The sequence below is a fragment of the Zonotrichia albicollis genome, chromosome 9, assembly GCF_047830755.1.
Source record: "Zonotrichia albicollis isolate bZonAlb1 chromosome 9, bZonAlb1.hap1, whole genome shotgun sequence".
NCBI classification, from domain to species: domain Eukaryota; kingdom Metazoa; phylum Chordata; class Aves; order Passeriformes; family Passerellidae; genus Zonotrichia; species Zonotrichia albicollis.
In genome coordinates this window covers 40,954,093-40,977,987 of record NC_133827.1, presented here as the reverse complement: position 1 = coordinate 40,977,987, position 23,895 = coordinate 40,954,093, and the positions used below count along the sequence as shown (strand labels likewise).

General features: G+C 49.2%; 1 protein-coding gene across 3 annotated transcripts; it reads left to right on the top strand.

Moving 5' to 3' along the window:
* The first annotated feature begins 10,517 nt into the window (after positions 1 to 10,517).
* MLF1 (myeloid leukemia factor 1) lies at positions 10,518 to 22,986 on the top strand. Of its 3 annotated transcripts, none has more exons than XM_074547533.1 (8): positions 10,518 to 10,667; positions 15,850 to 16,024; positions 17,189 to 17,233; positions 18,051 to 18,140; positions 18,448 to 18,576; positions 20,587 to 20,746; positions 20,996 to 21,128; positions 21,253 to 22,986. In XM_074547533.1, exons 1-8 carry the CDS (start codon positions 10,621 to 10,623, stop codon positions 21,353 to 21,355), a joined length of 882 nt encoding a protein of 293 aa, XP_074403634.1. In that variant the 5' UTR covers positions 10,518 to 10,620; the 3' UTR covers positions 21,356 to 22,986. The 3 variants fall into 3 exon arrangements, with proteins under 3 accessions (XP_074403634.1, XP_074403635.1, XP_074403636.1); XM_074547535.1 differs by lacking the exon at positions 10,518 to 10,667 and adding an exon at positions 13,991 to 14,014; XM_074547534.1 differs by lacking the exon at positions 17,189 to 17,233.
* The last annotated feature ends 909 nt before the right edge of the window (positions 22,987 to 23,895 follow it).

Below are 23,895 nucleotides of genomic sequence, written 5' to 3'. Positions count from 1 at the left end.
TGGAAGGTCCAGGTGTAAATTCCTCTTTTCACACATTGTGTTGCATAATTTTGGTGCTTTTATTGGATGTAAAATGATTCTTTTTATTTGCATCCCTGTAGAATATTAGAAAACGTTACAATAGGCTGTAAATAGATTTAAAGTAGAGTTTGTTTGTTTATTTATTGTTTATTAATCAAGATCTAAATTTGCTGGAGGAGAGTTGGGAGCAAGAGCTGGAAAGAAAATGGAAATAATATTTTGATAATTTATATAATTTAAATAAGTTAAAATCAATAAATTAAATTAATTAATTTAATTAATTTAAATAAGTTAAATGAATACATTTTAAAATGTTTAGATAACATTTAGGTAATTAAAATAAATTTAAATCAATATATTAAATTAATAAATTAATTTAAATTAAGTTAAATGAATAAAATTTTAAATGTTTAGATAACATTTAGGTAATTTAAATAAATTAAAATCAATATATTAAATTAATAAATAAGTTAAATGAATAAAATTTTAAATGTTTAGATAACATTTAGGTAATTTTAAAAAAATTAAAATCAATACATTAAATTAATAAATTAAATTAATTTAAATAAGTTAAATTAATTAAATTTTTTAAGTTTAGATAACATTTAGGTAATTTTAAAAAATTAAAATCAATACACTAAATTAATAAATTAAATTAATTTAAATAAGTTAAATTAATTAATTTTTTTAAGTTTAGATAACATTTAGGTAATTAAAATAAATTAAAATCAATATATTAAATTAATAAATTAAATAAGTTAAATGAATAAAATTTTAAATGTTTAGATAACATTTAGGTAATTTTAAAAAAATTAAAATCAATACATTAAATTAATAAATTAAATTAATTTAAATAAGTTAAATTAATTAAATTTTTTAAGTTTAGATAACATTTAGGTAATTTTTAAAAAATTAAAATCAATATATTAAATTAATAAATTAAATAAGTTAAATAAGTTAAATGAATAAATTTTTAAATGTTTAGATAACATTTAGGTAATTTTAAAAAAATTAAAATCAATACATTAAATTAATAAATTAAATAAGTTGAATGAATAAAATTTTAAATGTTTAGATAACATTTAGGTAATTTTAAAAAAATTAAAATCAATACATTAAATTAATAAATTAAATTAATTTAAATAAGTTAAATGAATTTATTTTTTTAAGTTTAGATAACATTTAGGTAATTTTAAAAAAATTAAAATCAATACATTAAATTAATAAATTAAATAAATTTAAATAAGTTAAATTAATTAAATTTTTTAAGTTTAGATAAAAACCACCTGGGGTGGTTTTTAACAATAATCTTTGTTATTGGTACAATATTTTAGGAGGAATTGGTGCTCAGATGATGCTGTCAAAGCAACCCCTCGTGGGCAGGATCAGCTGCTCCTCCTGCTGCAGCCACCCCAGCCCTGGGTGATGCCAGGGCCCCTGTGCCAGTGTAACCCCAGCCCTGGGTGATGCCAGGGCCCCTGTGCCAGTGTAACCCCAACCCAGCCCTGGGTGATGCCAGGGCCTGTGTGCCAGTGTAACCCCAGCCCAGCCCTGGGTGATGCCAGGGCCTGTGTGCCAGTGTAACCCCAACCCAGCCCTGGGTGATGCCAGGGCCTGTGTGCCAGTGTAACCCCAGCCCAGCCCTGGGTGATGCCAGGGCCTGTGTGCCAGTGTAACCCCAGCCCAGCCCTGGGTGATGCCAGGGCCCCTGTGCCAGTGTAACCCCAGCCCAGCCCTGGGTGATGCCAGGGCCCCTGTGCCAGTGTAACCCCAGCCCAGCCCTGGGTGATGCCAGGGCCTCTGTGCCAGTGTAACCCAAACCCAGCCCTGGGTGATGCCAGGGCCTCTGTGCCAGTGTAACCCAAACCCAGCCCTGGGTGATGCCAGGGCCTCTGTGCCAGCTGTAACCCAAACCCAGCCCTGGGTGATGCCAGGGTCCCTGTGCCAGTGTAACCCCAGCCCTGGGTGATGCCAGGGCCCCTGTGCCAGTGTAACCCCAGCCCTGGGTGATGCCAGGGCCTGTGTGCCAGTGTAACCCCAACCCAGCCGTGGGTGATGCCAGGGCCTCTGTGCCAGTGTAACCCAAACCCAGCCCTGGGTGATGCCAGGGCCTCTGTGCCAGTGTAACCCAAACCCAGCCCTGGGTGATGCCAGGGCCTCTGTGCCAGCTGTAACCCAAACCCAGCCCTGGGTGATGCCAGGGTCCCTGTGCCAGTGTAACCCCAGCCCTGGGTGATGCCAGGGCCCCTGTGCCAGTGTAACCCCAGCCCTGGGCACCATGGCACTTTTCCATCTGGCAGCTCACAAGGAATTATTTTTAGTGGGATCCTTGAACTCCCTCCCCCTCTGTGAGTGGGATCAGCTGGAACCTGGGGCCGGAGCCGGGGCTGGGGGGACTCCTCAGCTTCAGAGGGATGCAAACCCTAAACCCACAATGAACCAGGGATGCAAACCCTAAACCCACAATGGACCAGGGCTGGAAATTGAAAAAATCCCCTGCTGTAGTTGGAGCCAGGGCAGCGTTGCCTGGGTGGCTTTGCCCAGGTTGGACACAGAGCAGCCCTGGCTGGGAACGGCTCAGTGCCCTGGGTCCCTCTGGAATGGCCACACAGGGGATTCCAGGTGGCTCCTGTCCCTGAAAGGACACACAGGAGGAGGAGGAGGAGGAGGAGGAGGGTGCTCCCAGCAGGGTGAGCTGAGCTCCCAGCCCAGCTCCCACATTCCAGGGGCTCTGCTCCCACAAAAGCTCTGCAGCTGCTGGAGAGGGGAGCAGGGAGCTGCTGCTGGGCTGGGGCCAGGCTGGGACACCTGGGGGGGCTCACCTGGAGAGGAGAAGGATCCAGGGAGAGCTCAGAGCCTGCAGGGGCTCCAGGAGAGGGACTGGGGACAGGGATGGAGGGACAGCACACAGGGAATGGCTCCCATTGGGATGGGTGGGAGATTGGGAATTCCTGGCTGGGATGGGATTCCCAGAGCAGCCCCTGCATCCCTGGCAGTGCCCAAGGATGAGCTTGGAACACCCTGGGACACTGGGAGGTGTCCCTGCAATGGATGGGATGAGAATTAAATGATCTTTATGTTCCTTCCCACCCAAAGCATTCCATGACTCTCTGATTCTGTACCGGTGAATTTAACAGTATTTTGTTATGAATTCTTGTTGTCTTATTTCAGGACTTGTACAAATTCCTGAACTGGGCAACTGGGAGCTGAAGAGATCTGATTTAAATCAAATATTAATGTCCACGTTCTTACACATCTCCCTCCAGTCCTTGCTTTTATGTGACATTTTCCAGCAGTTCATCACCAGCTGCCTTGGCAGCAGCTGATTCACCTATGGACTGAAATCAGCTGTGGAACAGCAGAATCCCACTAAAAACCCATTGAAACCTCAGGAAAGTGCAGAGCAGCTCTGAGCCCACCTGGAAGGAGCAGCTGCAGGGTGAGGACACCTCATTTCTGCCAATCCATGGGAAATGGAAACAGGAGCTGCTGGGGATGGTCTCAGGTTTCCTTCAGCCTTGCTCCTGACATTGCTGGGCACAAAATGGAGCAGGGCCCCCATTTCTCCCAAAATAGTTGGGAAACCCCTATTTTTACTAATTCTGCTGTTTCTCACTAGCTGGCTAAGCAGAGCTAAATGTTTGGAAGTTTGGGGCTGCAAGAAATGCAATTAAGAAGTAATTGTGTAATAGAAGCTGGGTGTTTCTCCAGTGAGCAGTGAAACCTCTCCTGGCTGGTAGAACTGACAATTTATCCCAGCCAGAACCTGAGCTGGGAACTCGATGTTGTGATAGCTTGTACCCTCAGTTTGTCCAGGGCTAATTGGAACATGGGATTAATGGGATCTGCTGAAGTAGCAGGAGGCATTTTTAGCTGCAGCCTGAGGCAGGAGAGCCCTTTGGAACAAACACAGCATGGCCTGAACTGGCATGGGCTTTAAACAGGGACTGAAAGTGCCTTCACCTGGTGCCAGTCCCAGGAAAACCTGGATTGGGATCCCTCTGGAAAAGGGCTCCTGGAAGCCCCAAATAAATCAAGCAGCTCCTGCTGCCCAGGTGAGATTTTTTTTTTTTGTTCTGTATTTTTCTCTGATTTTCCAGCTTGAGGCCGTGGCCAAACATGGGCTCAGTTTTGATGATGTTCACCATTAACCTGATGCAGATTTTCCTGTGAAAAACCTCCAAAATCCAGCCCAAATGCCAGAGCTCTGCTCCTGGTGCCTCTCCAGCTTTCAGAGGAATCAGGGCTCCCCAGAGGTGCTGCTGAGGGAAACCCCAAAACCCAGTGAGGGCTTTTCCCTCTCCTCCTCTCTGCTGGGGCTGAGGCTGAGCAGGAATTTGTCCCTCCCTTGCAGGGGCAAATAACTGAGTTATTAAGGAATAACTCTTAAGGTGTTCAAGCACCTTCAGTGGGTATTTTTGGTGACTTGGGAATGCAAAGTGAGAGAGAATTCCCTGTGCTTCCAAAGGCTTTTTCCTGATGGATGGCACCAGAGCCCAGCTGAACAAATCCCAGTTGGGATCAAATCCTGGGGTCAGGGATGGAGCTCCCACTGCAGCCACTCCTGGTGTTTGGGGAGAATATTTCTGTGCCTCAGTCGTCACTCTGCTAAACAAAACCAAGAGAAAATAAAGCCACAAAATTAGGGCTGATTAAAGAAATGCTGGCTCACAATGGGAGATGAAGGTCTGGGATTCATTGAACCCAAACCTCAGGGACTCTCCACTGTAGAGATGATTTGAAAAGGAACATCCAGAACTTCTCAAAAACCCCAAAATCTTCTCGTGGCTCTCCTGGGAATGGGCTGGGCTGGCAGTGAGGTGCCCAAACCATGACACAGGCCCTGCTGGCTGTGTCACATCCAGCTCCTGGGGACACTCTGGATGTTCCAGCCTGGGGAATCCCAAAGGGGACACTGTCCGGTTATCTCGGCTGTTTGGATGGCCTGGAAAGGCCCGGGGTGGCCTTGGGGCAGCCCGCGTATCGAAGGACGAGAAGAGGCTTCAGTTCTTCTTTCGGTTTTTATGTTTATTAATTGTTTATCTAAAAGATTTTCTTTCAGCCGAACAGAGCTCTGCTCAGCAGCCAGCCATGAGCACACTGTGCCGTCCCCCGGACCGCCACGTATCTTTATACCCATTGTTACGTGTACAATATTTATCATTTTTCCCCAATACCATCTATTCTTATAACTCGGTGTACTCTCAGTAATAACCAATCCAAAGGTGCCACCGTGGCCAAAGAAGATGGAGGAGAAGAGGAAGAAGAAGAAGGACAGGACACGCCCCAATTCCTCCATCTTACTTCTCTAAACCCCCCTGTACAGAAATCCTAAACCCTGTGTCTCACCCTCTAATTAACCAATCCCTTCACCATTCACCCCGGTGAAACCCTCCTGTCCTCATACAGGTGTCATCTCCTGTGTAGGGTCAAAGTCCAGCCACCAGACACTTCTGGAACATTCCAGGACTCCCGAGCCCCCCAAGGTGGTCTCGGTGGCTCAGCACCTCAGGACTGAGATCTTGAGATCCGACAGGGACACCAAGGGGACACCAGCCTGGAAACCCTGCAGGTGTTCTGTACCCAGATTGGTGTCTTACTTTGAGTTTTGTACCAATCTCATCTTCCTCAAAGGAACCCACCCCAAATCCCATTTCCCACTTGATGGGCAGGGCAGGCTGGAATGGCCCTGGCACTCCCCGAGGGATCTCTGCCCCCCAGCACTGTTCATTAGCCCGTCCCTAATTGCCAGTCTCTCATCAGTGTGGCTGAGGGAGCTGGGCTATAAAAGGGACACCATCAGCAGCAGCACGAGCTGCTGACAGCTCTATTTATAACCCAACCCGGGCCCCAAAATGTGTTTCTTCCCCTTTTTTGGTGCTGCAAGTTCAGGGTTAGGAGTTCCTCCTGCAGCCTCTAAGTGACTCCTTTTATCAGCTGCACACACACAAGGGCAGTTTTTTAGGGATATTTCCTAATTATACACAAAGAGAGGACATGGGGAGGTTTTCTGTCACAAGTTGTTGGGTGGGAAATGGAAAAAGTTGGAATAATAGTAATAGAAATTGAATTTTTTTTCTGTAAGAAGGAGGAATTGTCTTTCCCTGGCTTGCATCTTCTATAAAATAGGGTTCAACTTATCCAGGTAGGCTGACAGCATAGTCCTGAACAGGTATTTTATATTTCATCAGAACAAAACCACCCCTGGTCAACACTTGGCTCTGATTGCCCCATTTCCCTCGTTAGGGTAATTAATTACCCAGCTTTTAAACCTTGTCAGAGCCAGCATCTTTGGAGGAGACTCACAGCATTCAGATTGGATTTCAACAGAAAAATCTGCTGATAATGAGCTAAGGAGAAATAATTCTTTCTTTCCTCTTGGTTTCTTCTCCGTGTGTACAAACCAGGTATTTCCTTTGAAATTTGCTGTTTAATTTCCACCTGCATTTCTATTTAAAGAAGGGAACCTTGTCTGTTAGTTCTAATTCAGAATTAATTCCAGTGTGGCCAGCAGTGTGTGTGCAGCCCCAGGGAGGGCTCTGGCACTTTTCCCACTCAAACACATCTGCAGGAATGCAATTTTCACCTCCAAGTGTTAAAGGTGCTTCAGAATAATCCTTTGGATTATTAGAGGAGTTAGAGTGGATGATTTCCCAGAAAGGCAGAAAAATTCCAAATTTTCAGCAGTTCACCAAGTGTTCCCCACAGATTTTAGTGTGTTTTATATAAAAAGTTGATCGCAATCAGTCTTTTTGGGCATCACCAGAATTGATTTTTACTCTGGAGGGAACAGAAAACACAAACCCAAACTGGTGGGAGGGAAATCTCTCAGCATGAGGAGTGAAGAGGAACTCAGGGCTTGGAATGAAATGTTTGGGGCAGGAACTAAACAGGGATCTTTGGAATGGAGAGAGAACAAGGGAATTACAAATACCAACAAACATCAATGTGGCAAAATGACCTTTTGTTCTGGCTGAAAGTGCTCAAGGAAGCTCTGAAGTCTGGAGCAGATTTAAATAGTCCTATCACCAAAATGAATAAGAATTAAGAGGGTAAATTAATTCCTAAGGGAAATCACTGTAGATCTCATTAGCTCAGGAACAAGATACCTTAAAACTTTTAATTAAAGATAATATTTACTGCAAAGGAATAAGAGTCGGCAGGTTTCAGCAGAAACCATAATCTCATTTATGCAAAGTTTTCTTCTATTAGGGCAGACATCATTAATCTCATTGGAGATGCCCTCCAGCCTGGCAGAGCTGCAGCACGAGCAGCTCCTCACAGAACTCTTTTAATCTGCACAAAGGAGCTGCAGCTGCAGCAGCCCCAGAGCTGGAGAAGGGCTGGGCAATTAAAGAGATCCCTGTGCAAACACAGCGCCCCGTAATGAGCTCCTTCCTCCAGCTGCAAAGGGAGCAGCTCTGCAGCCTCATCCCCAAATCCTGCACAGGATCCAGGGAAATGGGAAAGGAGCAATCTCTGCAGCCTCATCCCAAAAATCCTGCACAGGATCCTGGAAAATGGGAAAGGAACAATCTCTGCAGCCTCATCCCCAAATCCTGCACAGGATCCTGGAAAATGGGAAAGGAGCAATCTCTGCAGCCTCATCCCTCAGATCCTGCACAGGATCCTGGAAAATGGGGAAGGAGCAATCTCTGCAGCCTCATCCCTCAGATCCTGCACAGGATCCTGGAAAATGGGGAAGGAGCAATCTCTGCAGCCTCATCCCCAAATCCTGCACAGGATCCTGGAGAATGGGAAAGGAGCAATCTCTGCAGCCTCATCCCTCAGATCCTGCACAGGATCCAGGGAAATGGGGAATTAACAACTTCTGCAGCCTCATCCTGGGATTCCTGCACAGGATCCAGGGAAAATGGGGAATTAACAATCTCTGCAGCCTCATCTTCAGATCCTTAAAGAATCCTGGGAAATGGGGAATTAACAACCTCTGCAGCCTCATCCCTGGGTTCCTGCACAGGATCCTGGAAAATGGGAAAGGAGCAATCTCTGCAGCCTCATCCCTCAGATCCTGCACAGGATCCTGGAAAATGGGAAAGGAGCAATCTCTGCAGCCTCATCCCTCAGATCCTGCACAGGATCCTGGAAAATGGGAAAGGAGCAATCTCTGCAGCCTCATCCCCCAAATCCTGCACAGGATCCTGGAAAAATGGGGAATTAACAATCTCTGCAGCCTCATCCCTCAGATCCTGCACAGGATCCAGGGAAATGAGGAATTAACAACCTCTGCAGCCCTTATCCCTGGGATTCCTGGACAGGATCCATGGGAAAATGGGGAATTAACAACTTCTGCAGCCTCATCACTGGGTTCCTGCACAGGATCCTGGAAAATGGGAAAGGAGCAATCTCTGCAGCCTCATCACTGGGTTCCTGCACAGGATCCTGGAAAATGGGAAAGGAGCAATCTCTGCAGCCTCATCCCTCAGATCCTGCATAGGATCCAGGGAAATGAGGAATTAACAACTTCTGCAGCCTCATCCTTCAGATCCTGCACAGGATCCAGGAAAAATGGCGAATTAACAACCTCTGCAGCCTCATCTTCAGATCCTTACAGGAAAATGTGGAATTAACAACTTCTGCAGCCTCATCCTGGGATTCCTGCACAGGATCCAGGAAAATGGGAAAGAAACAACCTCTGCAGTTTCATCTCTGGGTTCCTGACAGGATCCAGGGCTGGAGCTGCTCTGGTGGGCAGAGATTCCATCCCTGGGAGTCAGAGTGGGCACAGGATGAACCAGGGGAGTGTGGGGGATGTGGAGGGCTGGGAACAGCTGTGGGACAGTTCCACATCCCTGTCCCAGGGGTGGAAATCATTTATTTTTACAGGACTGAGTTGAGGGAATCATGGAATGGTTTGGGTTGGGAGGGATCCTAAGGATCCACCTGGATGGGCAGGGACACCTTCCCCTGTCCCAGTGCTCCAGCCCCAGGGTCCAGCCTGGCCTTGGATCCAGGGGCAGCCCCAGCAGCTCTGGAATCCCATCCCAGTGCTACCCACCCTCCCAGGGAACAATTCCTGCCCAAAATCCCACCCAAACCTGCCCCTGGCAGTGGGAATTCATTCCCCGTGTCCTGTCCCTCCTCAGATTCCCTACAGGAATCATGTCTGGGATGACCATTGGGATCAGAAGGGACATCAGAGGGGAATGAGCTGAGGCTGCACCAGGTGATCCTGCTGGAATTCCCTCAGATCCCGGGGTCTGGGGTTCACTCCAGGCTGGAATGCTTCTGGGGAGTGACTGGAGGCAGGGAATGCTGCAGGGACAGGCTCACCCTGATGCCTTCAGTTTTTCTATTTCCCATTTTCTGCACTGCATTCTCACAGTGTATAATTCTGAACTCCATATAAAGTGTCAGCAGTTCTCCTCACAACTCAGTCCCACAGAGCAATCCCTGTCCAGCCCAGAACCAAGGACACCAAGGCTGCAGCTTCAGCCCAAGCAGTGCAAACAGCAGGGGATGGAGGGGGGAAACTGGGAGGGTGGGACTGCACAGCCTGGAGATGGAATTGGACAATGAACCCAACATGGAAATGGACCAAAACTTATAAAAACGTGAGAACTTGTGATTTGGGGTCCATCTTGTGTGTAGCCCTGCCCAGGCTCTTGCACTGCCCAAGGTGTGTCCTGTAAAGGCCTTTTAATAAATACCAGCTTTATTCCTTTATCATTTCCAGCCTCTGTTCCTGGTGGCCTCTGAGGGCATCAAGCCCAGGTGAGCTCTGGGGATGAGAGAACAGCAAATAAACCAGCTGAGCAGCAAATAAACCAGCTCAGGGAGCAGCTCTGCCTCTGCGGGGCTTCTCAGGACATCTCCTGCCAGTGGGGATGGGTTTTATTCTCACACACAGAACTCAGCTTTGTTTCAAGCCACACACAGAATATTACAAATAGTTTAGCAACCTCAACCTCTGCACTGCAGTTATTAAAAGATTATTTAAAACTGCTCTGAAGGTAAGGTTTATTCACACTAAAAATGCCACAAGCAGCGTCTTTAGCATAGTGATTAAATCATTTACAGTGGTCATTTATTAATTAGCAGGGCATCCCGCTGGATCCTGGAGTAGCTGCTCCTGGTCACTCACCGCAGCCTCTCGCTCTGTCCCATGTCCCGCAGTTTCCGGCCGTCAGGAGGAGGCCGCAGCTTTATTTTACTGCCATCTACTGGAAAAAAAGGAATTTTTTCTCAAATCGCCGAGGAGCGGGAAGCGCCGCAGCCGCACTGGGGCCGGGCCTGTCCCCGCCTGGCACTCCCCGGGACCGGGGGACAGCCTGTGGCAGAGCGGGGCTGCGGGAGGGGCTGTGATCCCCGCGATTCCCGCATTTCCCGAATTTCCCGCATTTCCCGAATTTCGGGAATTTCCGGAACTTTCCCCATTCCCGGGGCCCCTCTGGAGCGGCGGCCCCGCGGTCGCCATGGCAACGGCGGCGCGCGGCGGAGCCCCGCCCCTCGCTGCAGGCCGGCCAATGGGAACGGCCGGGGGAGGTCACGCGCGCGGGAGGGGCGGGGCGGAGCGGCGCGCGGCGCGGTGAGGAGGGGCCGCGCGGGGCCGGGGGCGCGCAGAGCGCAGCGGCCGCCGCCATGTTCGGGGGGCTCGGGAGGTGCTTCGAGGATGATCCCTTCTTCAGGTGAGGGGCGGGCGGCTGCGGGGCACGGCGGTGAGGCGGGAGGAGAGCGGGCTGAGGCGGCGGTGGGCTCCAACGGTCCGGTCCGGGGCTGTCGGGGTCGGTGTGTGGGACCGACTGTGGGCTGAGGCAGCTCCGGGGGTCGGTGCTGATTAAAGGGGTCGGGGCAGGGGGAAGGACCGGGACCGGGGCAGATTAGAGAGATCGGTGCAGGTGTCAGGAGCGGGGCGGATTAAAGGGGTCAGTGCTGGTGGAAGGACTGGGATCGGGGTGGGTTCAAGGGTCCGGGGCAGGTATCGCGACCTGGGCGGGTTAAAGGGGTTAATGCCGCTGTCGGGGCCGTTTTACCGCCCGTGTGTCCCGGCCGGTACCGCCCGTGCCCCCCAGAGCCAAGTGGGGGTTAAACGTCCTCAGCGAGCTTCCATAGCGGAGAGTTGGGTTTGCCTCCCCTCTCAGCAGCGAAGGGTTTAATCCATATTTCACACAGAGGAGATCTTCACCTCCTTGCTGGAGATCCTGGAGTTTGTTTGCTCTTCAGGTTCCCAAGTACAGGTTGCGAGCGGTGCAGCTCCTCCGGCTTTATGTGCGTGTTTAATTAATGGCTTAGCCACAGGCGGCCTCTGAACTCCTCTCAGTGCCAGCCCTGCTCAGAGGACCGGGTGTCCTTCAATTAAAACTTTGCCGACGCGTGTGTGAGAGCACTGATGGCAGATTGTCCCCTTGTGCTCGTTTCCCGAGGGCACGGTGCTGCTTTGCCCCAGCAGATTTTGGTTTTGCTCTTATCCCCTGTGAGGCACAGGCAGTTCAGAGGTGCCGTGGTGCCACATCCCTGGAATTGGCCAAGGTTGGGTGGGTTTGGAGCAGCCTGGGCTGCTGGAAGGGGTCCCTGCCCATGCAGGAGGTGGGACAGGACCGTCTTTAAGGTCCTTTCCAACCCAAACCATTCTGTGGTTCTGTTTCCATACCGTGAGCACAGTGGTGGCTCCTGTCTGTGAACTCAAGTCTGAGCCCGGTTTATTCCCTGTGGGAATCTTCTTTTGCCACAAATACAAGTAGTGAGTGCTGCAGGTGCTTCTCCCCTCAGCCAGAGCAGCTGAATTACCTGCTTTGGCCCCATTTTGTTTCTTTAGTCAGAAACTGTGATTTGTAGTGGATGGAAATTGGATCAGAGCATGCTGAGGAGCCTCAATAATTATTTCCAATCTTTGAAAAAACTCTCAGGAATTTAATTAGCAGCCGAGATAAGGGGTGGGTGAGGAAGGAGCAGCAGGCCCTGTGATGTGGTTTGTTGTGTGCATCTCCTGGTTACTGCCAGCTCTGCTGGGGCTGCTTAAAGGAGAATCTCCTGCTGAACTGCAGCACATTCCAGCAGAATTCCCAAAGCTGTGCCACACACATTGGCACTCTTGGTTTCTAGGAATATTCCTGCTGTTATAACAGCTCGTGAGTTCTGTGCAGGAAACTTCCCTATGCAGATCCTCTGCATGACATTAAAGTTATAATAGAAATTATGTCTTGTTTGAAGTAACAATTGCTTATTTATGAATTTATTCCTTGTTGTTGTAGCCACAAGGATTGCAGGAGGTGGAGGCAGGGAGTGTGTGTGAAAGACGAGCTGGAAACTGAGACTCATTTTCTCAGCACTGTGCTGTCAGGCTGCTTTGCATAGAGCGGAGGAAATGAGCTGATTACCTCAGATAAGATTAGCTCCAAAATAGAGTCCTAATGGGCTCCAGCTGCCTCATAAGGAGAGATTTGGTGCAGGACTGGAAATAGAGCCTGGGCTGGAGCCGCTGTGCAGCAGCTGTCCCAGGGAAGCAGCAGTCACTCACTCACTCACTCACTCACCCACCCACCCACCCAAAGGTGCAGGGCCAGCCCGGGCTCATCCCTGGCTCCCTGCCCAGGTGCAGGGGCTGTGCTTGCCCTGCCAGCTGCACACTCTGCCTTTAATTCTCTTTAGTTTGTTGTGCCAGGTGTTCTCTCCAGAGGGAATCTGCAGCTGCAGCCTTACATAACGTGGGGGAAAAATCTAATATTTCCAGCTAATAGCTAATAAAAAGAAGCACATCTAATACAAAGTGCAATTTACAAAAGTAATAAGTGGGGTTTATTGTTCTAGGAGTGATTTTTCATGCACTGAGGTAAGCACTAACATTATACTTGCATGTTTAATGTCAGGTGAGGGTCAGGTTAATACATATTAGACAAAATTCTCTTACTGCAGAGTGCAGGAACAATAAATGTGTAAATTGTTTGTCTCCATGCAGAATTTAATTTTAAAAGTAATTTAGTGTTTAATATGTGAAAGGCACAGATGTGCTGTGCAAAGCCCTGTGAGCCCCTCACTTTGTCCTCATCACTTCTATGCTATAACAAAAATCTCGGCCTTCTCATCAAAAGTATCTTCCCTCCTAAAACAGGGTCATATTTAAGTCAATAATTGTTAAATTAGAGTGTCCTACACCTGCTGCCATCCCATGAAATCTGTGCTTGGAGCAAGGATCTTCAATTGCTGTAGGTCCACTGCAGAGACTGTGCCTTGTTCAGTGCATCAGGGTGAGCTGCTCCTCTTGCAGTTCTGGCTTGAGTTTCAATCATTGGAACCACCAAGGTTTAATTCCTGGAAAACTTTGGAACCACCATTGGAACCACCAAGGTTTAATTCCTTGGAAACTGTGTCTTCCACATGGATTTTCTGTTCCCTTTCCATTGGCTTTACCCTACTCCAGATCATTCCAAAATTGGGGTGTTTCTTTTGAGACTCGACAGCATTAATTCTTTTTATTAATGACTGGGGAAATTAAAATTGGGAACTGGGGGCCTTTCCTGCTGTTCCTGAGCCTGCCATTCCTCAGTTTGTCTGATTTCCCTGTCCCTGGTACCAAGGAGCTCTGTGTGTGATAACCCAGCCTCTCTGGGATCTGCTGGAATGGTGCACATCCCCAGGTGCTGCTGGTGTGGTTCCTGCCCTTGGCTCATGCCAGAGTTTTTCCATCTGTTCTTCATCCTGGGCTGGGTGAGCTCCTTATCAGCCAAGGCTTGGAGCAGTGCAGGGGCTGCTCCATGGCATCACTAAAACACTTCCTGGGCTGAGTGGTATAGCTTAAAGGGATATTTTTGTGCTAAAAAAAATCCTATTTCAAAATTAATCCAACCTCACATTTGTCTTTTTCACTTGAAAGGGAAAAAAATAAACATAAAGTGTGACTTTGGCACAAGATCAAAGCAGCCACGTGATGTGGGAGCTGCTGTTTGTGGGGCTGGAGATAAGGTGGGAGCAGCGAGGCTGGGCAGGAGATCAGTGGGCAGGGAGAAGTCAGGAGCAGCCTGGAGCCTTTCCCTCTGAGGTGTCCTGGGGGCTGGGGAGTGCAGGAATTGAGGCCAGGGAGGGTGAGCTGTGTTAAACCTGAATAACCACACCTGGGAATGGCTGTTCATGGTTATAAAGGGTTTCCAGTGGGGTAGCGAGGAGGAAGGTGGGATGGAAGGAGGAAATGAAGCAGGGTCATTTGTGTGGGGGAATTGTCCATTTGTGTGGGGCAGATGTCCATTTGTGTGGGAATTGTGTTCATTTGTGTGGGGCGAGTGTCCATTTGTGTGTGGGAATTGTGTCCGTTTGTGTGTGGGGCAGTGTCCATTTGTGGGTGGGAATTGTGTCCGTTTGTGTGGGAATTGTGTCCATTTGTGTGGGAATTGTGTCCATTTGTGTGTGGGGCAAGTGTCCATTTGTGTGTGGGAATTGTGTCCGTTTGTGTGCGGGAATTGTGTCCATTTGTGTGTGGGAATTGTGTCCGTTTGTGTGTGGGAATTGTGTCCGTTTGTGTGTGGGGCAGTGTCCGTTTGTGTGCGGGAATTGTGTCCGTTTGTGTGCGGGAATTGTGTCCGTTTGTGTGTGGGAATTGTGTCCGTTTGTGTGTGGGAATTGTGTCCGTTTGTGTGTGGGAATTGTGTCCGTTTGTGTGTGGGAATTGTGTCCGTTTGCGTGTGGCAATTGTGTCCGTTTGCGTGTGGCAATTGTGTCCGTTTGCGTGTGGCAATTGTGTCCGTTTGCGTGTGGCAATTGTGTCCGTTTGCGTGTGGCAATTGTGTCCGTTTGCGTGTGGCAATTGTGTCCGTTTGCGTGTGGCAATTGTGTCCGTTTGCGTGTGGCAATTGTGTCCGTTTGCGTGTGGGAATTGTGTCCGTTTGCGTGTGGGAATTGTGTCCGTTTGCGTGTGGGAATTGTGTCCATGTGTATGGGAATTGTGTCCATTTGTGTGGGAATTGTGTCCATTTGTGTGTGGGAATTGTGTCCATTTGTGTGGGAATTGTTCATTTGCAGCCTGGCCCTCAGGCAGCAGCACTGCTCACACCCTGCACTTCTGAAAAATTCCTGCTTTGCTCCTCTTTTGGCCTTAATTAGGAATAGCAGGGCTTGTGCAGCTTGGGGAAGTTGAAAAAAGTTTTCCTTGCGAGCCAAGCTTTGGCAATACTGGTGGAGTTCTGTAGCAGTGGAGGAGGGGAAAATAAGAGGAAAAGAAAAAGCCAGTGAGATTCTCCTTCCTCAGCACAGGAAAGGGATGTGGGAGCAGGATTTGTGGAGAGGGAAGGCACAGGTGCAGCAGTGACTGTAGGAGATGGAACTGGCCTGAATTTAGGGGATAATGGGTATTTTTAAGCATGTGGGACAGGGAGAAGGAAAAGTTGGGAACTGCCATCAGGATAAATTTGAGGGATGAGAGGGGATCCAGTGGGACATGAGGAGTTCAGTGAATAGGACTGTGCTAAGCTTTGGAAGATGAAGGGGGAAAACTTAAAATAAATTATTTTATTGTCAGGTGTTGGAGGTGGAAATAGTGATAAATAAAATATGGGCCATTTTATGGTTCTGGCAGGTAATAAACGCAGGCTGGAGTGAAGGGTGCAAGGATGGATATTTCTGGAGAGGATGAGGAAGAGGAATAGGGACAGCCAGGAGGGCAGTGAGGGCAGCTGAGAGAAAATAGATCTCAGACACCCAACCTGAGAGATGAGAATGGAAGAGAAAATCAGAGTTTGTTAGGAACGGGAGATTGTCTAGTTGGGTGCTATTAAAGGAAAAAAAATTGGATAAAGAACGCTATGGAATATTAAAAAGCAGAGTTGGAGCTATGCTGGGCCATTGTCCATGAGCTGGAATAACGCGGTGCTCTCTGGCGTGCAGGGATCCCTTTGCTGCCCACCATGAGCACATGAGGCGGGCCATGAGGAACTTCTCCGAGCCTTTGGGGCGGGATCCGCTCCTGAGCCTCCCGGAGGGAGGGGAGAGACCGGCGGGGAGGAGAGCGGGCGGCAGAGCCCAGCAGGACTCGCAGGTGGCCACCAGGGGCCCCCGCAGGGTAAGTGCGCTCCTGGGCTGGGGGGCTGCTCTGGGACGGGCATTGCCTGGGAACAGCCCTGGTACTGTTCCTGAATGGGCATTCCTGGGGAACAGCCTTGGCACTGTTCCTGAACGGGCATTGCCTGGGAACAGCCCTGGCACTGCCCCTGGAATGGGCATTCCTGGGGAACAGCCCTGGCACTGCCCCTGGAATGGGCATTCCTGGGGAACAGCCCTGGTACTGCCCCTGGAATGGGCATTGCCTGAGGAACAGCCCTTGCACTGCCCCTGAATGGGCATTGCCGGGGGAACAGCCCTGGAACGGGCATTGCCTGGGGAACAGCCCTGGCACTGCCCCTGGAATGGGCATTCCTGGGGAACAGCCCTGGCACTGCCCCTGAACGGGCATTGCCTGGGGAACAGCCCTGGCACTGCCCCTGAACGGGCATTGCCTGGGGAACAGCCCTGGCACTGCCCCTGAACGGGCATTGCCTGGTGAACAGCCCTGGAACGGGCATTGCCTGGGGAACAGCCCTGGCACTGCCCCTGGAATGGGCATTGCCTGGGGAACAGCCCTGGCACTGCCCCTGGAATGGGCATTGCCTGGGGAACAGCCCTGGCACTGCCCCTGGAATGGGCATTGCCTGGGGAACAGCCCTGGCACTGCCCCTGAACGGGCATTGCCTGGGGAACAGCCCTGGCTGTGCCCACTGAACGGGCATTGCCTGGGAACAGCCCTGGCACTGTTCCTGAATGGGCATTGCCTGGGGAACAGCCCTGGCACTGTTCCTGAACGGGCATTGCCTGGGGAACAGCCCTGGCACTGTTCCTGAACGGGCATTGCCTGGGGAACAGCCCTGGCACTGTTCCTGAACGGGCATTGCCTGGGAACAGCCCTGGCACTGTTCCTGAACGGGCATTGCCTGGGGAACAGCCCTGGCACTGCCCCTGAATGGGCATTGCCTGGGGAACAGCCCTGGCACTGCCCCCTGAATGGGCATTGCCTGGGGAACAGCCCTGGCACTGTTCCTGAATGGGCATTGCCTGGGGAACAGCCCTGGCACTGTTCCTGAATGGGCATTGCCTGGGGAACAGCCCTGGCACTGCCCTGTAATCTGCTTCATATAAAAGTAATTTCTGCTGTTCCTGATAATAATTCCAGATGTTGCTCCTTTTTTTCCAGGCCACCAGCTTCTCCCTCATGCCCTTTGCAGGTTTTGGGAGAGGGGTTAGTATCCCTGGAGTAGCTCCTGTGTAAGCTGTGTGTAACCAAAGCATGGCAGAGGCTGAGCTCTGTGCTTGCATCGTGCTTTTGGTGCTGTTGGCAGTTTGGGAATAAGAAAATCCAGGGGAATGAATCCTTCCTGGGGCACTGAGGTGTGGGTTTGGATGGGATAACCCCTGGGGAAGCTGCAAACGTTGAGTTTGCAGCTGCAAACAAAGGAGCAGCCTTTGTGGGGTGGCACAAACCAGTGCTCCCAGGGGGGCTTGGGCTTTTCCAGCTGTGCTTTGGGGTCTGCAGTGTCCTGTTCCATATCCATCACCTGCCCAGAGCTCTTGCCCTGAGGATTATTCCAATTCCTTGTACTCAAAAAATGAGTTAAGGATTTTCTGTCCTTTAATTTTACTTCATTTTGAGCTTAAATCCAGCTGTAATTTTGCAACATTGAAATACATAACTCTGGAAATGAATTGATTGAAATTTAAACCCTGAAGAGTCATGCAGGACTTTCAGAGCAGAAGCTGGTGAGGTTTATGAACACATTTGTGAAATAATTAGATACTTGATTATCCAATGAACATTTTTGTTAAAGAAACTCATTTTGGGGCCAGTTTGACATCAGAGTAACAAATCTTCCATCTTCCCAATATTTCCATCTTAATCCAGCTCCCTCAATTTCCTTTTGAAAAGGTGCATTTTGGCTTGTCTGTGTGTGAAGTGCAGTCTGAAAAGCTTTTTGAGTTCAAATGCATGTGAAAAGCAGCTCCAGGACTGGGAGAGTTGAGACTGTGTTAACTGAAGTCTTTTTTTTCCCTTTTTTTAGTGGGATGCAGATTTTATGGATCCATTTTCTGCAATGGACAGGATGATGTCAAACATGAGGAACAACATGCTGGAAATGCACAGGAAATTCGTGAGTTTTTTAGAAAATCATTCTGGAATTTACTGCACTGGAGAGTGCCAGTTACTGCAAATATTCCTCAGAAAATAATGCCAAGAAAAATGGGATTACTCTCAAGGAGATAGTAAGAATTAAAGGGGTTTTTGCCCAGATTATATTGTGTTTAAAATTTTTCTTTATTCTTTGAAGATAAAACTGAAGTTGAATGTGGTGCCGGGAGGGTTAATTTTGTGCAGGGCTATTTTCCATAATAAAATCATTAGGAATAACTCTTACCCACAAGTTTAAGCTGCAGCAGTGAGCCTGCCTTGCTTTGTAGGATGACCTGTCCATCCAGCCCGAGGGACACAGCTTCAGCTCCTCCTCCATGGTGACCTATTCCAGAGTGGGGGACGAACCTCCCAGGGTGTTCCAGGCCACGAGCCAGACGCGCACGGCTCCGGGAGGGGTGAGTGATTGGAATGGGAATCCCAGTATAACCAGTTAGATGGTGCCTGGGCCAGTTCTGACCCTCACTGCTGGGCCAAAGGCAGCACTGTGGTGTTTTACCCCAGAGATACCTTGGCTGCTGGAGATTGCAGCAGGGCACTGAACAAGTCCAGGCTTGTCAGGACTCCGTTTACCTCAGGAGAGAGAGCTTCTGGGGATGGTGAAGAGAAAAAGGAGAGGATTCTGCTGGAGGGTTATATCCAGATGTTTATTCCATGGGTACAGAGGTCTGAGCCGGGGCAACTGCTCCAACAGAATGGAGGCCACATGGTCTGATTGACCTTTTAAGCTCAGGGCAGGGGAAGGGGAGGGGACAGGTGAGCCACCAACCAGGTGAAGGGGCAGGGTCTCAAGGGACTGGGGACACCTATACAGGCCAATGTCCCCCAGGCCTGAGGAGCATCCTTTGAACTTGACCAATCACACGACGCCTTGCTGGGATGTCAGCCTGATTGCCAGGGCACACTCAGCAAGGGGGAAGGGAGAAGGGAATATTGGCACACCTGGGAAGGGACCAGAAGTTTAAAACAGGACATTGCAACACACCACAACAGTGAGTGATGCTGGAGCTGGGCACTGCCCAGGCTGGGGTGCACCCACCACAGCAGGGCCTGCAGCTGGGGCTTACAGAACCCTGCCATCACTGAGCTTGGCTTGGCTCCAGCCTCTGCCCCATCCCCACCTGGTCACTGAGTGCCACCTCAGGGATGGGCACCCCAAACCCCCCTGGGAGCCCCGTGGAGTGTTTATTCACCCTTTCCAGGGAAATTCCTGCTGGTGTCCAACTGAGCCTGCCCTGGCCCAGCCTGAGGCTGTTCCCTCTCCTCCTGTCCCTGTTCCCTCAGCAGAGCCTGACCCCCCTTGACTGCACAAAGAAAATTTAGGGATTGAGGAAAACACGGGGCTCTGCAACCCTGCTCTGTATTAAAGGCCTGATTTCCTCCCTGTAATTTTGTGCTTTAAGTACACCCCAGAATAAATTACAGACCCATCCAAGGCTGGGAAAGCAGAGCACAGAGCAGCAATTTTCCAATGCCCTTCTCTTTGCTGTAATGAATCCTTTTCCTGTCCACTTCAACCCCAGTAGAGGCACTGATTTATGCAAGCCCTGCCCTGCAAGCACCCCTTTGGGCAGACACTTACATAACCCTGGGCTGCAGCTCCCTTGCAGCTGTTGTGTCTCATCCTGCTGGGAACTGGGGCTGGGAATGTGACCCTGGCCCGGGCTGTGAAAGCCTAGACAGGATCCGTGGGCAGGATTGGCTGGGAATGGCCCAGCTCCAGCACAGCCCTTATCACAAGGCAGCTAATAATAGCCCAGCACTCTGATAAGGGCCAGCCTGCCCTCCAAGCCAGCACCACAGCCCAGTAACTGGCTGTTCCTCACACTGGGAATTTTGGCACCGGCTGTTGCTCTTCTGTTGCCAAGGAGAACGTTGGAACCTTGGCTCTGTAGTATTTTTAAACTCAGGGGTTTTCCCCAATAATTAATACCCAGTTAAAAAACTTGAGGTGTTGTTTCATCTCCCTCTCTGGTGATTGAAGGAAAAGAGGCTTGATTTGTGTTTTGTTGGTGTGTTCACAGCCAACACAGGAAATGAGAGAATTGGAAAAGCCTGGAAAACTTGACTTTTGTAAAGGAAAGATACAAAATTGTTGGGGGAGGATTTAAAGGATTTAACCCTTTGCATGGGCCTGGAGTGCCAGGACAAGTGGGAATGACTTCCCACTGCAGAGAGCAGGGTTGGATGGGATATTGGAAGGGAATTTTTCCAGGGAAGCTGTGGCTGCCCCTGCATCCCTGGCAGTGCCCAAGGCCAGGCTGGACACTGGGACAGTGGGAGGTGTCCCTGCCATGGCAGGGGTGGCACTGGGTGGCACCCAAACCATCCTGGGATTCTGTGAACTCTTTTACCTCATTTTTAGTTGGAAGGACACTCAGTTCCCCTTTTTTTTTGTTTTTTAACAGGTTAAAGAAACAAGAAAAGCACTGAAGGATTCTGAAAGTGGCCTGGAGAAAATCTCTGTTGGTCACCACATCCACGACCGGGCTCATGTCGTCAGAAGATCCAAGAACACCAAGACTGGGGATGAGGAGATGAACCAAGAATTCATCAACCTGGATGAATGTAGGTCTTTTTAGGCAGCTAATGAGCTTTACAGTGTTTCACACTCTGATTTGGAGGTTCCACCTTGAGGTATCCTAAAAGGCACCTTTAAATCCAAATTCTCTTTTACATATCTCCAAAAACAGTTGCAGGCCACGTGGAGAATTGTGGACTACAAAGCTGAAAATCGCTACCCAAACCCCCTAATACTCATTAATTTTTTTTTTCCTCTCTTAATTAACATTTCAAATGAACGTGTCTGTTTTGCAGCCGAGGCTGGCACCTTTGATGAGGAGTGGCAGAGGGAGATCATGAAGTTCAGGCCTTGCCGAAGCAGAGCAGCTGTGCAAGGTTCAAGGTCCAGGAGTGCCCATTACAGCCCCAGGGAGGGTGGCTCGAGAAGGTAAAAGCAATTCCTGCTCTCCTGCAGGATAAGGGGGTTCCAGCAGCAGCCATGTGCCAAGGGAACTGCAGGTTCATTCCTGCTGTTCTCATTGAGATTGTGACCTTTGTTGTTGTTTTTGCAGAGAGAAGCCCCTGGGAGCTCCGGGATCCAGAGTGCCCAGGGATTCCCTGGAGGCTCTCAGTGTCAAAGGAACTCCTGCCCCTCTGAAGGGCTCCAGGAATTAACTGTCCCCAATCCCTGGGGACAGAGGGTCCCTGGAGCAGATGAATGGTGCTCAGTGCTCGCATCCATAAAAATACACCTGGATTTGTGACCAATCTCTGCTCTGTGTTGTGCCTTTGCTCCTCCTGCTTCTCAGTGAATTCCAGCCCAGCAACTTTCTGCCTAAAAGCACTTTATGGAACATCTCTAAGCCTGGTGAAACCAGCTTGGATTTGCAGAGCTGTTCTGCTCCAGCTGCACCAATCTCAGGCTTTACTAAGCCTGGAACTGCAGCTCCTCCTTCCCACTCTGAGTTGCACAGAAAGCAAATTTCCTTTATTTTTAGGTTGCTGAAATAATTACTGATTTTCTAGGTTAATTAATAGAACTTGAATACACTCTAAAGCACTACTTTAAAATCATGTGATAAATTGTTACAGAACCCCCACACTCACTGTGGGGTAACATAAAATGAGAGGAAATACTGAAATATGACAATACTTTACATGTATCAGAGTTTTTATGTTAATAAGCTGTGCTTGCACCTCATTTCCTGTGCCTGAACTGTCAGCTTTGTATTCCTGATCCTTTGTTTCTGTGGAGTTAGCCCATCATCTTCCATTTTGAGGATTGTCTGTAGTATTTAATTACTGTAATTATCCTGTAGTAATATCAGTGTCTTGAGATCAGCTGCAACTAGGAATTACTCATGGGAAAAATACATGGGAGAAATGAGCTTAACTGGAATGATTTCACCATTTCTTGTGTTGTGAAGAGCCCTGGATACAGGAACCCCTCTCCTTTCTGTGTTCTTTGTGTTTTACTGGGGGTAGAAGGACCCTAAATCTACATTTGATAGGAGTTTAGGAGAGCCAGCAGTGCCTGAGAGCAGGAAAATCCTGGGTTTCTACCATGCAGAATTATCCCTGTGGTGTAGCAGAAAGAATTTCTGTAAATTAAATAATATAAATAACACTAAAGCTTTATATAAATCCAAGGCACCATTATAATGTAGCCTTTTAAAGTACTGTTTGTATGATAAAATAGAGTTTAGTAAGTTAAGAGTAATATTTTTTTGGCTAAAAAGCCTCTAAATCATATTTAATCTTCCTGCTTAAGGTTATTTAATTTTAATTAATTAATGCTATTAATGTGCAAACCCAATCAGCAGCTCTTCTGTTGAGCTCTGAGAAGGGAGGGACAATTATTTGCTTGTGGTCTCTTCCTGAATTAGAGAAGTATCAGTGGCAATAAGTTGATGTGATCAATATTAATGGCAATAATTGAACCCTTTAATGAGCAGTGGGGGTCGGGGGGGTTGGACACCCCTCAAAGTCAGAGCTCAACCCAGGGACTCGTTTTCCATCCACTGGAGACAATGTGGATTCTGCAATTAATTTATGAGATAATCTCAGTAATTAACAGCAACAGTCTTGGAGAGCTGCTGCTGTTAAATTGAAAATTCACCTGATAACTCGGATTTTTGTGTGAAATAAAACAAGCACATCCTGGGTTTGAAGTGACAGTGGGAAGAGGTGAATGTTCCCTCCAGATCCCTTTGCTACACCAAGACTGTTCTCCAATGTAAGGCACAAGTTGTGCTCTGTAAAATCATCTGAAAATGCAATTCTTTAATAAAGTTATTTATTATTTATGGGGTTTGTTGGTTTATTCTACACTGCAGAGGGATTTGTGCATTATTTAGTTTGGGCTGCTTTGAAACAGTTCAGTGAAGGAAAGCTGGGCTCTGGGAGGTGTCCCTGCCCAGGGACGGGTGGAATGGGATGGGATTTGAAAGAACCATGCCCAGATTCTCTGGAAATCCCTCTGTTTCCAGAGGTCAGCATGCGTTTTCCACAAAAATTACAGCTTGATGGAACCAGAGTACGGAGAGGGCCTCTCAGTTTCAGAGCAGCTCCTGGAACCTTAGCAGGTATGAAAAGCAGCTCCCGGGGAGAAATTTTGTATCAAGAGTAGATTTTAACAGCGTGTTCCAAACGGGTCCCTGTGCCCCATCCCAGCCTGGTGTTCCCCTCCCCCGGCACTTCATCCCCCCTCCGGCTCCAGCTGTTTTTAGTTCCCCCTAATTCCCAAACTCCCGGGCTGTGACCCCGCCGCCGATGCCGGCTCCGTCCCGCTCCGTGGTTCGGCTGAAATCCGCCCCTTTCAGGCCGCACTCGGAGAATTCCGCACACCGGGACTCCACGGCTGGTTCAGGATGGCTCCCGGGAAGGGACCAGCCCGAGGGCGCTCCGGGATGGGCTCGGTGCGAGCCTCCCTTCTCCATTCCCCCCTCAGGGCTCCCGCCCGGTGCCGCTCCCTGAGGGGCGCGTGATGGGCCGGGCAGTGCGAGCCTCCCCTCCCGATGCCACCGCTCCCTGAGGGGCTGGGGGCGAGATGAGAACCTTCCCTCTCCATTCCCCCCTCAGGGCTCCCGCCGCAGCCAGAGGAGCCCGTGAGGGGCCGGGCAGTGAGAACCCCCCCTCTCCATGCCGCCCCTGGGGCTCCCGCCGCAGCCGAGCGAGCCCGTGAGGGGCCGGGCAGTGAGAACCCCCCCTCTCCA